General features: G+C 41.4%; 1 protein-coding gene across 1 annotated transcript; it reads left to right on the top strand.

Annotated features, from left to right (window-relative positions):
• Positions 1-9,327: 9,327 nt before the first annotated feature.
• On the top strand, positions 9,328-14,401 carry selenow2a (selenoprotein W, 2a). The gene is made up of 4 exons (XM_069185729.1): positions 9,328-9,451; positions 10,677-10,774; positions 12,447-12,523; positions 13,155-14,401. The coding sequence occupies exons 1-4, from the start codon at positions 9,423-9,425 to the stop codon at positions 13,236-13,238; spliced, it is 288 nt and encodes a 95-aa protein (XP_069041830.1). The 5' UTR covers positions 9,328-9,422; the 3' UTR covers positions 13,239-14,401.
• The last annotated feature ends 1,962 nt before the right edge of the window (positions 14,402-16,363 follow it).

Raw genomic sequence — 16,363 nt, 5'->3', positions numbered from 1 at the left:
CCACAGTAGTGTCAACAGCAGATGTCGCTGAAAACTGTAACTGTGTCACTGGGCAACTGAAGAACTGAAGAATAGTATCATCAGCATCAGGTCGGGGGGAAATATCCATTTTCAGTTCTTGATCAGAACTCATTTGCAATGCTTTACAAAAAATCAGCAAGGGATATAACAGCAAAATGATGTAATTATTGATATTCTTGACAGTTAATTTTATTTTAATCGTATGTGTTCAGATCCATAGAGCCACCTTGTTTAATGGCACAACCTGTGGTACAGAGCTCATCTTTTGCTCCAAGATGTGAACCTGACCCATGTGAGTCTCCCTCTCTTGTGAATAAACAGATCACCACTGCAAAGCTTGAATCACCCTCCTCCCCCACTCTCCTGTGAAAAGGTTAGTCACTTCATCCCACGCGCAGGCCACAGAATGAGCTCTTTCCAGCACATGAGATCTGCCTCCTTTTCCTAATACAATTAAGCCCACGGTACTGTTTTGTCATTGAAATAGAAACTCATTTTTAATCGCATTGAAGATCCTGGCAGGCTCATGCCTTTCAGTACAATGGAGGGATGTTTAGAAACCAGGGGCCCACGGCTCTGGACTCCTAAACACCAGATGCCGATTGTTTTCCTCCTCAGGATGGGTCACCCTACCCTGACCAGATGGAGCTCAATCATGCATTGTGTAAAACAAAGAAAATCGCAATGAATACTGGAATAACATGCTGCTGTAAAGGACAAAAGTGAGTCCCACTTAAAGAGCATGTCTGTCCACCACCCATGGTGCACAAGTCTAATCATCTATTCAGTAGTCTCACACTGATGAGTGTGATGCGGTCGGGATAAGGTTCTGCACCCCCAAACCTGAGGTTATGGTTCTCTCCTGGAGAAGAGTGGATTGGCCTAGGTGACAAGATTTGCCAGTATTTTGTTCTTTTTCCCCTTAGCCTTGCCTTCCTTCCCTGTCCCTGATAATGAGAAACAGTCCCATCACATAATGCTGCCACCATCGTCCTTCACAACACGAACGGTATTGATTGTTTGTTACACTGTGTTGAGTTTGCACCTGCCCTAACACTTCACAGCTCAACCAAAATGTCCCAGTTCTGTCTGACCACAGAACCTTTTGCAACATGTTTTGACTGTTTCACTTAAATGTGTCAGCATCACTTAAATATTTTGTTGCCAATTCCCTGCAACACTCTGACAGCCTTGGCGGAATGACTGCATGAGTACAATGGATATTGTTTGTTTAGTCATGAACATGTTCTCCCACCTCAGCAACTAAGCTCTGTAACTCTTCCAAAGACACCACTGGCCTTAATGGTGGCATCCCTATCCAGTTTTCTTCCTGTTCAGCTGCTCAGTATGTACAGTAGGCTGCCTCTGGGTGGTATGGTATGCTGTCCACATCTAAATGATCGACTTTACCAATGCTAAAAAGTATAATTCTCAGTGTTTCTGAATTTTGTAATACATTTATGGGAGATAGATAACAGCGAGATCTTTATCTAACTGACAGTCAGACCATGATGCCATCACTGCAGATATTGTACCTCAGAAGCTGGATTTATAGAAGCACCAAACATATTCACTTGTGCAACATCGCATATTTAAGAATCCCACATGGAAACCGTTTTATTCTAAAGACTCACGAGAAAAGCAATTTCTCCACATGTGACTGATTCAGATCAGAGATTCAGAATGTAAATCAGGGTTTTGCTTTGTTTATTAATCCTAAGCGTCCAGCCTTCTTGAAACACACAAATTAGAAACTGCTGCTTTGAAAGTCCTTTGGTGGCTGTGACATGAAGAGAATCATTAGTAATTTTGAAGAGCAGTTTTGTGAAATTTGATCCTTCTTATAGACGTTTTCATATTACTGAGAAAATACAATGTGGAATACTGACCCCACAAGTTTTTCTAAACACTTCCCAGCTGCAACCTAATATGAAAATGTGAAGTATTTTGAAATAAGTCCTCACAATAAAGTTTTAACATTTAAAGTACTGTACATAGCTAACATATGGAACACATTGATACAAGTTCATATGGCAGAAACATTGAAAACATGTGGTTGGCTAGTGCTGTTGGAGGCCATGTAATATAAAATGTGTAATGCATATATGTACAGTGAATAAAACATATACACTGTGAGGTTGTAGTAATCAGTGGTGCGTCAAATAGACAAGACTGAATGCATCCACTACAGAATATGCTCCATGTTTTTGAGTTATAAATATGACCTAAAAACTAGCGATCCCTGATTATCACCCAGATGGAGACTGGTGATTGGTGATTAGATTCTGACATCACCTAAACAATGCTGGACTGAGCTTTATACCGTGTTTCAGGATAAGACTGATACTGCATTAGTTCCACAGCATGATTTGTAGATCCAGGGTAAGGTTCAGATGAAAAGTGTCATTCAGTGTGCATCCCACTGTACAGTTTGTTGTTTACTTCTCTCTGCAGGACAGGAGATAAAGCAGATCAGGTCTTGAACTTTGTGAGCTCTTTTTAGGGGAAATTGGGAAACACGTACCGTATGAACATCAGATGAGCTTTCCTTGGGAGTCAGCCAAGGGCTATTGGACTGTATGAAATCCAGAAAAGATTTACAAAGCTTTAGTGAAAGAAATCTGCATTTCTTTAGTACACAACCCTTTGAAATGTTCTTGCAAGCCTAGATCTTTTTCCTGTTATTTTTATAGCTGCCGTTTCAAAATTTTACTGTTCAGCAGATCCAACTTGTGCATAAGAAATATTTGAAGGAGTGCTCAACTTTCATCACAGATCCATTTGGCTTCTGTAGTTTATAATGCAGATGAAATGGAATGACTGTAGCTGAAAATCCTAGAAAACGTCATCAACATTTTATTGATTAATTGCCAATTGTTTATGCCTAGAGTATACCCTACAAACACAGTTCCTTTAAATTAGCAACGGGAACACGCCAACGTAGATGATAAAAACGCTGGGGAATGCAAAATGACATGAAGTATATGATTTAAGACCAAGTTCAGTCATCAATAATAGAAACATACTGTCATTTTACTACAATAGAAATGTCATTTTTATGATTTTGGCTTCTGAACAATAAACTGCTTGTCACATTGTGGATGACTGCAGTCTCAGGAACTAATTGGCGTAAAATGTGAACAATCCTCTCCATTGACTGTTGACACATCGGCATTTAACAAGGGCCTAATTGCACCAGGCACAGAGAAAATATGAGGTTTGTCCTGTATGTGTAGACACAAGTTCAAAAACAGAAAAAATATGCATGGAATTGAATAGATAAAGAGAGCTAATACATTTTTGTTTGTTGATGTAAACTTGTCCATATACTTACAGTAGGCTTCTAACGGGGAGTTAAAGACACATAGGTCCAAATTCCACAATCCAGTGGACAGTTTTAAGAAAATATATTTAGGAATGTTTATTGAGGAATTAGGAATAAAAAGCCTTAGCTTGGGGCTAACCACCTGGCTGTAAGAGAAGGAAATCAGGACCCCCAGTAAGACCCAAGCAGGACCCCAAACCACCAATGTACCATTCCAATACAATAAAAAATGTGACCACCTTTCTTGAAGAACTTTGGGGCTTTATATTTTCAAATTTGGCAAAGTGAAAATATGAGTGAGTAACCAGAAATATGCTCAGTGCAAATTAGTTGCTGACATGGGTGAGCTGTCTCAAAGGGTTCATAAAGTGTGAGTATTTGGAGTGTCCCGATTGATAATGTTTCTCTGTTTTTACTCTGAGTGGAGTCCCTAAAAAGCAACAATGATAATGTGGTACAATTTGCAAATGCGGAAGAAGGTGATAAGATCAAACCTGTGCGCCTGGGGCAGAGGGTTGACAAGCATTCATTTAAAACCATTAGCCGTGTCAACGTTGTGCGCTAGTCATTTCACTTTGCCTCTGTGATTAATTAAAAGGTGTGATTAATGGTTGTTCAACACAGGGAATAGTCGCTTAGGTTGAGCTTGCTGACTTGGAGAAACTGGGAGAAGAGAGCATGTAGCAGGAGCATGTGGGGCAGCACTACAGCTGCAACCATGGAGGAATCAACAAGAAGATTCTGCATCCAAAGGAATTAAAGTTAACAGGGCTTTGACACCCCCTGGAAAGACGAAAATGAGAATGAGAGTTGGGAAGAGAGAAGGAGTAACAGGCAATGAAGCTTGGTGAGGCTGTGTGCAGAAAGAGAAAGAGGGGAAACTATGGCCTTTTGAGTTTCTCCACAAAGTGGCATTCAGAGCTAGAGTAGCAGAGGTGAGGGAGACTATGGTTGTTGTCATCTTGTCATCAAAGGCCTGTTCCATTTTGAATATGAAGAACTTTTTAAAGAATGAAAATCTCACAACCAATGGAAGACTTTAAGAAGAACCATTGTGTCCTGCAGCTTTAAGGTGCAGATTCCAGAGACTCTTATGTGGTTTATCCAGCTCTAAACCATATCACACATAAACACAGAGGCCAGAGGTGTTACTGTTACTCTTGACTGGTACTGTACATACAGTTCGGTTGAGTCTGTTTATGCCACTGTGGAAGAGCTACTATGTGGAATTACCACTACATTAATCCCCAAAATCAACATCCTTCATGACAATCAAAATCTTATGAGGATGTGTAATTGCACTTCTGTGTCAGCTGACCTTAACTTCATATCTACTGACTTTACACAAACAACAAAGAACATGCTGTCTCAACAAAAGGCTCTTCTTCACAAACACCTACTCATGAAGCACAGCTTCCACATCACACGCAGAATGCAAGGAGAGTCGATCTGAAGACTCAGCTCCCAGCATCAGCTGAATGTCCGTTTCTGTCTTTCTTTAATTTCAGTGAGTTTCTCAGTACAGTGTGGGCCAGATGCCAGACAACCACAAAAGGCAAGAAAAAAAAGCCCTGGGTAATGAACTCAGATTCACAAAGGACAAGAGCGTAGATGTCATCCCTCAGGCAGTGTTGGCAAGGCTGCCGGTCCCAAACAAGCACACTGCGGTGAGGGGCAGGGGTCCTGGATATAAAGGCTCACTTCACAGGCCCCTTGGCAGCCCTGCTGACTCAGGCATGATAAACCTGCACTGGCAGAGCAAGAGTTCAAGGGGCAAGGGGGAAGGGTAAACAGGGGAGCATTCCTTGGCTTGCTTCATTCTGAGATCAGGGGGTACAATGGGCTTCATCTGAACAAGTGTCACTCCTGCAAGGCCAGCCTTGTGTGCTGTGAGGAGTACGCTTTGTCTGCAGTCTCCGAGAGGCTGACCACATTGAACCTGACCCAGGGAGCTTTGCACTAAAAAGCAAGGGGTTGAAAGAGCTTGGCTGGTTTTACTAAGCCTGATTGTCACTGATCAATGAATTCTAATGGCTAATACAGCTCAGTAGCTCCCTCGCATAGTGCCAATGAACAACCAATTAAAATGGATTCAACGTAGCTCTTTATTTCCCTTCTCCTCCAACTGAATAAAACCAATTACTATTCAACTAATAAGCACATCCATCCCAAAATCAGGCAATTCACTTGATTCCCAAGAACAGTTGTTTATTCCAGATGTAGCTATTGTATATACAGTATTACAATAGGAATTGTCCAGATTTTCTGGCTGGAGTACCTTTCCAAGGGAAAGTAGCTGAAAAGATGGACAGCTACTCTGTTTACCAGCATAAACAAAACTAAGTTCACTCACACTTCCCCAAAGCTCAGCTGGTCATTCACTTGTTCCCAGTTCTCTTCATTAAGACTGCAGACATGGACTCCACAGTCTGTCATTGAATTGTCACAGGCTGGTCAGGTGACAGAGTGCCGAAGGTTGTTCGCTACAATCATCCGAGGAAGGTAGTCCTGATCTGTCACAGAAATCCATAGCAGCCCCCTCTCCTCTTTCTGCGCCAGGGAGCTCTGAGCACACGGCGTCCTCTTTCGGCTCCCAAACATTCCCACATATCTGGTCCTCTTATGTTATGAATTGTCTCCTTCCTCTTCCGGAGGAGGGAAGTTTGATTCCAAGATTTCCCATGGTAGTTTCAAATACACACAGTCACCAATAATTAGTTTGAGATTCTTAAGTGCAGTTGATGGAGAAACTATCTGATTGCTGCGATTAACAGGCACTGACTGTCCAGCACATTCAAGAGATAACATCTCTGCATAGACTCAAGTATTCCACTATTTTAGGAATGTGAGTTTTCTGCAGGTCAAGGATAATTGAGGCATTAAAATGCAGATTCCTAAATGTTTTCTAGCACAGATGTTTTCAGGTTAGTGGTTGGAGAAACTGATAATATTCTATAAAAGCAAAAATAATTGTCATCAAAATAATCAATGACCCAAATTCTATATACAGCTTTTACACTTAAAGGGCCTATTTTCTCCTGTGACTAGTCATGGGTTGTTCGCCAGAAAGAAAATAACTTATAAAACATTCATTTGAACATAGATCTGGCATTAATTTGCTGTAATTTGCTGGATCTACAGTATGTTGCCCAGTCTCTCGAGTGGGAGAAGTTTATGTTGTGGGAATATGGGGAATTTTAGTAGAATTTTCAGCAGAATTCTGGTCTAGAAGTTAATTTTCAGCAGGAATCTTCACACCTTTCAGTTTTACAAATCTCATTAGAGAAACTACTTGTGGCAGCTAGCCACAGCAGGCTTTGTTGCTGGATAGATACTATAGATTTACACTGTCCTTGTGTTGCATGATGCTCTACGATACAGCATGAAGACAACTGTCCACAAGAAAATTATGTTTGCACTGGATAATTTGAAAGTCACACCACAGCTGAGCCAGAAGAACGTTCCAAAATCAGATAAAGAGATTCAGCAGTCAGATTGGCTCATAGCACCAAAACAGTGCAGAATTCCCCAGGCAAGCTGGGGGTAATAAATAACTCTCTACACAGCCACATGCATAGTTCTTCATCTCTGTCCAAAGAGCCCACCAGATAGGAAGTACACTTGTCCCTTGTCAAAGTGTGTGTGTGGGGCCTCTTTCCCGGGAGGAGGATGAAGTTCATGCTCTGGTCTCATGGGGCCTTGTAGTAAGATAAGCAGAAAGAGGGAGAAACAGATGGAGAGGGGAGAAGATACAGGACCGGGTGAAAAGTGTGAAAAGACAAAGCATCGACTTCACTTCTCCACACACAAGGCTGCTCTCTGTACCCTGAGCCCAGCCTCCAAGACGGCTCGGCACTCCAAGAGAGTGAGTTCTGCCTTCTCCTTTGAAAACGTACAATATCCCTTTTCACTGGATTCTCACAGCAATGCTTCAGGACTGGAAATGGGGGTGGGGATATTCTTGGTCCCATATTCCATGAAATCAGAGGCACTTAACTGAAGCTCTCATTTCCTCGGTTTTGTCGGGTTATTTCTTAGGTGTGGCAGAGGGTGTCAAGGTCTGAGCACAGCTTTATTTTCTTTGTGGATTTCCGATTTAAGCCGAGCACAAACCAACGCACGCAGACTCTTCTGCATCTTGAAACTTGGGCCACAAGCTCTGAGATGCTAAGAGGAAATCGGTCAGTTACACTATTTCAAATGGTCTGTACTAGAACTTTTACTAAGTCATGGGTTAGTGTATAAACCATATAGTGTATATGGTGGTGGGCTTCTATGGGCCACAAGGAAGAAGCCTTTATCAGAAGTGAAACAGCAGGGACGTTTAGATGACTTTGATTTCCATGATAGAGGTAAGCTGGGCTCAGGCTGTAACGAGTAAATTTGTAGGAGATAATCAGAGATTAGTTCCCAAGATGTTTCTCAAGAATATGGGACAAAGTTGAAACTGATCGCTGACACCTTGTATGTTTAGCAGAAAAGCTGTCATAAAGAAATTAGAATCCTTTTCGATGAAGGAAACAAAACAACAGACCCAGACAGTGTGTGGAACCTAACTGCTTGTAAACGCTAGCTGAGATGCAATGCAATTTTCCAAGGAAAAGGCAGCCCTGTCACTGTTTGCATTTCATCATTCAAATAGCTTGTTTTCTTCTGCATTCTTTAATGCTTCATAATGACATCCTGTATAGGGACAGGATGGAATCACAGTAGAACAGCCCAATAATTGTAGCTCTTTCCTTCCTGAAAATGTTGCTTGTCAGTCTTGTGATGGATGATGAACAGCAGGCTATCAGTGGAATATGGCTGAGGTGCTCTTTCCACATCTTCACTTAGACTTGAATTTCATCCACCACTCAGCTACCACAGAGGTTAAATGTGCGGACTGAGCTCTCCACAGATAGCACAAGAGCCCCCTCTAGCGGTCTTTCATCAATTAGACGCTTACTATTTGTATTACATCACGAAGAGCTTCATGCACTTGCTTTTACTGTGTAGGAACATTTAAAATTTGCTCATAGCAAATAAAGAGTGCAGAATGCAAAGTGAGATGTGAAATCCCACCTGTATCTTCACTCAGTAGATAACGAAGTATCTTTATACTTTTTTTATTATCAGTAAACACTACCAATTAGACCAATTAGAACGAGTGGGGTTGTCCACACTTTCCTGGTCCGTCCGTCAGTGCCTGTGGTGTAAATGTCAGCCCTCTGCAGAGGCTCTGGTTCAATTCGCTAGAAATGCCTCATGAACTGTGTTGTGTTGGTGTCTGCTGCATTTTATGCTTGGTGATGTGCCACAGTATTAAATTAGTTTAAACCAAGAAATAGATAATACTTTTCCGTGACACTTCTAGCCATCCAATATAAATGGACAAAAATATAGTTATATATTAGTGGTATTTTTATTTCTAGGCTATACGAAGTGCAGTCTTTGTGCGAGCTGGTGGTAGGAGTGCCAGTGAGGTGGATCTTTTTCATAGTTTTCGCTCTACAAAATACACGAATTGTAGTAAACGAACATGCATTTTACGAGGCTGTTCAAGGGCGAAGAAAATGGAAAAAGTTGTGAGACAATACCATTAAAATGGATTTCTCCGTTAAAATATATTTTCAGTATTTTGTGGAATCATACAAAACTCCCCCCGCCCATTTTGATACATTCAGTCACCTGAACAGGTTCTTCTTCACTAGTAACATTAACTGTATTCCTTGCTAAATGCGAAATCAGAGTCTGTATTCATCATAACAATTCCTTGATTCTTGGACACTCGAAGAAGGCTCCACAGCCGAGACGTCGTGTTTCTTTTCGTCTCGTTTCAGCGGGGGATAAACCTTTACTTGTCCCTTTCCAGCCTGTGCATGCTGACGCAGCTCCCTGCTTGAACTACATCATCACAACCATACTGCTTGTTCACGCGGAATCGTCCCCGGTGGACAGCGCTCAGAGAGCAACGGCAGGTGGCGCCAGGGAGCTGGACTGACGGGCTTGTTTGTGTGCAGCTCGGGTTCCTTCATAACCCCAACCAGGAAGAAAGAGACGGCAAGCAGGTCTGCGCTGCAGGAGAGAAGGCAGAATGGGCGTGCGAATCCGAGTCGAATATTGGTGAGCGACTTTATACTTAATTTCCATTCCGGCAGGAGCAGACAGAAAGGCGAAATGGCATTTCAGGGTAATAATCAGTAGTGAGACAAGGTAACTAGCTAAACCTGCGATTTGGTCGTGTTAAATGTTTACCATCTCGTAGACAACGTCTAGGGGATACGGGCAAATGAATTCCAATTGCGGTTAAAGGTATTCAGATAATGTACTGTATCTCACATGTCTGGTTTCTCAGTGTTTAACTGTCAAGAGAGGGTTTTATATTATATTGCCACCCATGCTTTCCTGCTTTGTCTGCATGCAGCAGCTTCTGTATATCTTTTTCGTGACTACGTACCTCACACCGGTTTGCTATCTTTGATATTTTGTTTCAGCTTCAAAAGTGAGTTTCGTTCAATCTTGAGTTTAAAAATAAGACTAGGAATTGACATTTTACATGCTGTGCAGGTGAACTAGAGTACTGGCCGTGTTAATATAGGGGTCGTTCGGACTCGATCGCCATTGCGGCTCCGAACAGCGGAGCCAAAATGGCGTCTGTGTGATTCTGTAACCTGTTATTAAAGAGGGATTGGTTGGAAGTGATGCAATTGTTTTCTAACAGCTGTAGTACAAGTCAATAGCTAATATCAACAGAAATAAAACTGACTCGATAAGGGAAATTACATTTTTTGTAGAAGTTGTTTTAGATGGGTAGTACTAATATCCCAGTATCCCATATACAGTCTTTGAGGTACAATAATTATATTCCAGTCACTTACTCTACAAAGCGATAATTCCTTATTCCTTTTGCACAATCTGTTGGTCTGGTAAAATGTTACAAGCTCTTATATGTTTTGTTATAGTGCAAGAGCAATGAAGTAGTCATCAGAAATTCATCAATTTCCCTTCGGGATCAATAATGTCTTACAGGGTGCTTGTTGTTTATTGTTTATTACTGTTTATGCTGTCTGTGAGTAGTGTTCTGTAACCCATGCTTGTATCACCTCAGTCAGTTTATCCTTAATTTGTACCAGCTAGACTATGATAGCGCCATTAGAGCATTCAGCATGTTTTCGGTTTCTCTGCCCACTCTCCATTTCAAACTTCTGAGTCTACAGACCCAAGCGGCAGGTCTCTATCCTAGAGAAGCTGCCAGCAACGGCACTGTGGAGTTGAATGTCATTCTGTAGTTTGGCAGACGCTCACAGGATACTTTTCTTCCCCCTCTCCCCCCGCCTGTCTCTCTCAGTGGCTCATGAGGCTACGAGCCCCGCTATCAGGAGCTAGCGCGGGTGGTGACCGCCGAGTTTCCTGATGCGGAGGTGTCTAGCTTCGTTGGAAGAACAGGTAACATCTCTTACTTCCTTTAGGGTTTTGTTTGCATTACATTTGAATAAACACCCAGCACTCCAGTGATCACAGAGTAGCAAGAGAAAGAGGCATGCCGGCATAGTATGCTAAACCTGTCAGAGATCTAATAAGAGTCCCATAGGGCCTGAGCTCATCTAGATTTCTGGAGCTCGAAGCAGGCTGAGAGCAGAAGACTCCCCAAGGGACGAAACACTGGTGAGCTGCAGGTAACCCAAGCAATTACTGATGCGCAAACTGTGAGATAAACAACTAGAGCTCATTAATGTCCCGAGGAAGGCTTGGGTGTGCCACAGCATTGACAGGTTCTGGCACTCTAATGAAAAATATTTATGGAGCAGAGAGAGTGGGTGGTAAGCTCATCAGACAGCTTTTGCTCATTTTTGGGGGCATCCCCTTTACAACTAGTTGAGGTGTGCGGTTCTTCTTCTTTTTTGAAAATACAACTAGTACAACTTTTGGAACAGATGTATGAGAAAGTATTATATTGCACACAAGATCTGCAGCTACTGCTTCAGAGGTATCATTTCTGAAGTTCAAGGTTATGTAGCAGCTTTTTTAATTCCATTTTGATCTTAAATCATTAAAGTGGCTCTTTATCATCAGTGTAGTTCCCAAACTTGCTTAGTCTCTGAGCTCTGATGAAACCAGGGTGCAAGGTAATAACACTTCTGTTCTTTCTGTGTGACCAACCACATGGAGTGGATCAGCAATGTGTCAGTTTTGCCCATACTGGAATTAGTACATTGGTAATAGGCAGATGAGGCATAGTTTTTTATTTGCCCTACTTTTTCCATTCATGGCAAATTGCATTCAAAACTTTTTCTGCACGATTCAAAATAATGCAAAACACACATAGTATAGTTTGGGATAAACAAAAAGTCAAGAATTCTGTATGTAGCAGGTCTAAAGACTCTAAAGGCTCAGTCTTAACAGGTGGGTTTTTCCTTACTGGGCAAAGTAGTCAGAGATGGTAATGATCGTTATCATTTAATGGCCCCAAACCTGATTTTTGTGTAAAAGTAAGAATTATTTATATGTTGTAGTCCTATTTCCTTCTATAGAAAAATAACTATAAATGTCTCATTATTGTATAACTGTTTACAGGCAATGAATCTTTGAAATCCTAATGGGTCTCTCTTAATCTATTTTGAATTAATCCATGTAGAATATTCTAATTTTATTGTGTTATGCAAAGCATGCCTACGTTTTTGTTAGATACATACAAAAATAAGTTGTATGCATTCTTAAGGATGACAAGTTACATTCACAGAATACTGATTCGGCAAAAAAATGGACTTGAGTTCCGTGAGAACAACACCTTTATTAACTTGCAAAGGCATTCTTTGCAGGTTATGCACTTTGAATATGACGAAGAGTCCATTTTTAAATAGCACATAACTCACATCGGGATCTTTGGGCTGGAGTGTCTGGCCAGTGTCAATCTTGATTCTGCATTCTAACGTCTTTTGACATGACTGAAGTTCGGCCAGCATCTAGACACCAGGGTGTCAGATTATGGTGTTTGCAACTTGAAATAAATATATTTCTTTGAGCAACTGTATTTGAATTCCAGCAGAAGTATAACACAGAATGTAGGTGTGTACTTACATAGTCTCTGAGTCATTTGAGCTGCGTTTTGCTGTTGTAGGCAGCTTTGAGATTGAAATCAATGAGCAGCTGGTGTTCTCCAAGCTGGAAACCAGTGGCTTCCCTTATGAGGATGACGTAAGTATTGTTATTCTGGGCTTCGGGATACAAAATGCCTTTAACATTGTGGTAGATCTGAAGTAGCTAATGAAGAACATGCTCTGTATACCACCACGTCTGAAAGTTTGCCAGATCTCTTGTAGAAAATTGTTACAAACTGGAGATGAGATGTTCAAACAGCATGAAATTAAGAATTGTCTGGTCTTTAAACTAGAGTATGAGATGCTGGATGAGAAAAGCTAAATGGTTAGATACTAAGTGGTATTAAAAACATAACAAATGACTATTGGAGATGAAGTGAGAATCGTATCTGGAAATCCAGCTGTGACATCATGCATGTATTCATTTGTTCTTGGAGAGACTGAATTTAGACAAAAAATGCACCAAAGGCCAGTTATCAAGGACGTGGGTAATTACCCATCTCAGATCCAAATTGCTTGAGTATAAAGCAAAAATAACAATTTTCACTTCACTGTCCTAGTACTTGTGGAGGGCACTGTACCTAAATTTAAGATGACTTCTGAAATTATGTTGGAACCCCTGCTTAGTCATGAGCTCGGTGTGAGCAGTGTGTGAATTTGGTGTAGTCGGGGTCATGTCTCGAGATTTACTGGGATGGTGTCTGGCTGTTATGTCCCTTTCTATTCAGATCATGAACGCGGTGCAGAGGGCGCACGATGGGGAGCCGGTAGAGAAAATCACCAAAAGCCGGCCCCCCTGCGTCATCCTGTAACCGGGACAGCAGCATCTCAGCCTGGTCCAACCCCCTCTTCCCCACTGAGACCTCCAGCATCCAGGGCAGAAACCCCACTGACCTCCACCATGCCTCCACATTGCAGCCCAGTGGAGGAAGAAGGAAACGGGAGAACATCGCAAATACTGCATCTTATGCAAGAGAACTTCTCACACCATTAAAATATTCAAGCCCTTTGCGCTCTGTTGTCCAAAAGGGTGTAGTGAACAGATCAACACCTTTTGTGAATGCTTAGCTATTCCTATCCACCTCTGTGCCGTGACAGAATGCATAAACAAACCTTTCAGATTAATTAGACACAGTTTTCCTTATGCGACAGAATTGCTGGTGCAGGCTTCTGAAGGGAAAAGAGACTTCGATTAAATTGTTTTTCTAGATCAATGGGGCTAGTCAAAGGCGTTTCTTTGTAATCATAATTTATTTTTTCTCCTGAAGGTCAGATCTCTGGTCTTTTTCTGAGTTTTACTGAAGTGTTGGTCTTGCAGGGTTTTGATAGGTAGAATTTACATCCAGCCATTGTTTAACCGTGAAATGGAAGGACACCTCTGTTCTTAAGTTAACTGCTAAGTGTCCAAAAGGTATTGTAAAATTTAATTTTCTAAAAACGTCCAAAACGATACGAACTTGGTAGAGTAAATGGCAAAGATACCTGGAGATATTTGAATGGAAGATGGATAACAATAGCAAAAGGGTGATACAATGCTGGTGAATTGTTGTTGTATAATAGATGCAGTGTAGCCACCTGTTTGTGTCTTTAAAGAGAAGATGTTACTGAACGGAACACAGTGGGAGGTTTCAGTGACTCTCCTGGGTCCGGTCCTCTGGATGTCAAGTCATTCATGATTACTTTAGCTGAAACATGGAAGTTAAGGTATGAAATTGCCAGACCTGGTACCCTTAGATCAGGAACAGACCCAGGAGAGGCCAGAGTGGATCCTTTCCTCAAACACTCAGACTGAGTGGCAGTCCAGACCCTGTGAGACAAGTCTGTTCTGCATGGCTAAACACAGCCCGAGGCCAAGCTAGGAGCACATGCCTGTCTTGGAGAGTAATATGCTGTATGTGTTTAAAGAGTTTGTTACCACAGTTATCTTTATGAATGATGGCATGAAGTAATAAATGTCTTTTCTGAGCAACACAAACTGTCTTCCAATTTTTTAAAGCATGAAGATTTGTACAGAGATACGCACACCCATACTCTAGCCCCCAGCCCTATATTGTGTGGATATTCAGCTGGTATCTGTGCAGCGTAGTGACAGCTGTGCTTTTTATCGAGATAACATGTCCTCCCACTGTAAAGTCAGCAAGGTGATATTTGTAAAAGGAACACTAGATGTCAGTAGCAGATTGCTTGCTTGTGTGACTGAAGGGGAGCCTGGGAAGTTATTTAATAAAATTATTGTGCAAAGGATACACATACTGTTAACTAGAGGGAGGACTGAAATATTGGGACCTATATAGCCATTAGTTTTTTACTCCATAATGGACACAAACCTGCAACTGTAGTGACCCCAAAATCTAGTCCCTCCTCCCACTTCTTGAATGATACCTTGTAGAAGTATGTGTGTGTGGGGGAGGGTGTTTACTAGGTTTTTCCTTGCTCAGACACCCTGTTCTGCCTCTTTTCATTCCATTTTTCCAAGAATGCTGTATGGCACATCTCGTGATCCCACTTTGAAGTCTGCCTGCTTCTTCATGCTGTCTCTGTGATTGCTAAAGGTGCTGCAGTTCAGGAAACAAGAAATATCGTGCTGTGCTCTCAAACATGCCAGCCACTTCACCAGGATGTTCAGTAAGCTTTTACAAAATGTCAAAATTACAGAGAACTGTTGTGCCCACTGAGAGGAAGAAACAAGAAGTCAAATAACTGACAATTCAAATATTTCTAAAATAGAAAATAATTTTGATGCTGTAGGACCTACCACCCCTTACATCTTTTTATTAGCCTGCTTAAATTACAGAAAAAGTAACAAGGAAAATCCGATAGAATAGGGGGAAGACAAACTGCTGTGTCAGAGGCGCTGAGATGGGTGATTGGATACCCTGGCCAAACAGGATCAGCCACGTAGGTTTGCTTAAAACAGGGGAAACAACTGCTTCCAATTAAATAATGGTTTCTGGTTAAATGTAAATCGGGAAGAGGGAGAAGGGTTTGCTCTCCCTCCCCAGAAGGGTATGGTATTGTAGAGCTCACAGATCCCAAAGCTGAGGGAGAATCTGCACCTGTATGGTATGATTCCACTTACCGCCTCCTGTGCAAAAACCCTCCAGCGAGAAGGGAAGTGGTAGCCTGGGTTAAGAAAAACATTTTATTTCAGGGTGCGCATTGGTGGTATAGTGGTAAGCAAAGCTACCTTCCAAGCAGTTGACCCGGGTTCGATTCCCAGCCAACGCATGGGCAACTGTTTTAAAGAAATTTAATTGACAGCAACTACTGCCGCTTGCTGTATTGTTGTGCATTTGATAAATAAATGTTGATTGGGTTGCCTGGGGAAAGGAGCCCAGTTTCAACCTGGTTACTGATAGGTTTCCCTGCAGGGAAAATGTCGTTATCAATCCCAGAGGTGGTCACGGTAGGAGAAAAAAGATGATTATACAGAGAGAAAATACAATGCTATTGATATAATGAGAGAAACAAATGGTTTATGGTTCAAGAGGAAATGAAACTCTCCTTGGACTGTCTGTTTTCCTCTGTTATTTCACTAATGGGAGTACAGACAATGTCAATATGTACAGCATGTATGGTTTGTTCATCTTCAGGAAATCCTGATGAAAAGCTGTTTAAGGTGTGGTATCTGAAGTACAGAGAAAATTCAGCTTTAATTTACAGTCCTAATCCTGTAAAAAGGGATGAGCAATATGTAAACATAATATTTTAAAGAAAAATACTGTATTGACTGAATATACTGACATCAGAACTGCCAGGCGGCTCTAGAAAGTGTTCTGAAGAATTTAATTGGTTTTGAAGAAAAAAGGGTAGATTTATTCGTATTAAATGATATTACATAATCATATTTTTACAGTAATTCTGTATAATTATACAGAATAACCAATTGTTTCACAACATAATATCTTCACTCTTTCCTTATTTCTCTTAAGAGGCA

This window comes from Lepisosteus oculatus, chromosome 28 (assembly GCF_040954835.1).
Source record: "Lepisosteus oculatus isolate fLepOcu1 chromosome 28, fLepOcu1.hap2, whole genome shotgun sequence".
In the NCBI taxonomy this organism is placed as follows: Eukaryota; Metazoa; Chordata; class Actinopteri; order Semionotiformes; family Lepisosteidae; genus Lepisosteus; species Lepisosteus oculatus.
Note: the sequence above shows the minus strand (reverse complement) of the source record. Positions and strands in the feature narration are given on the sequence as shown.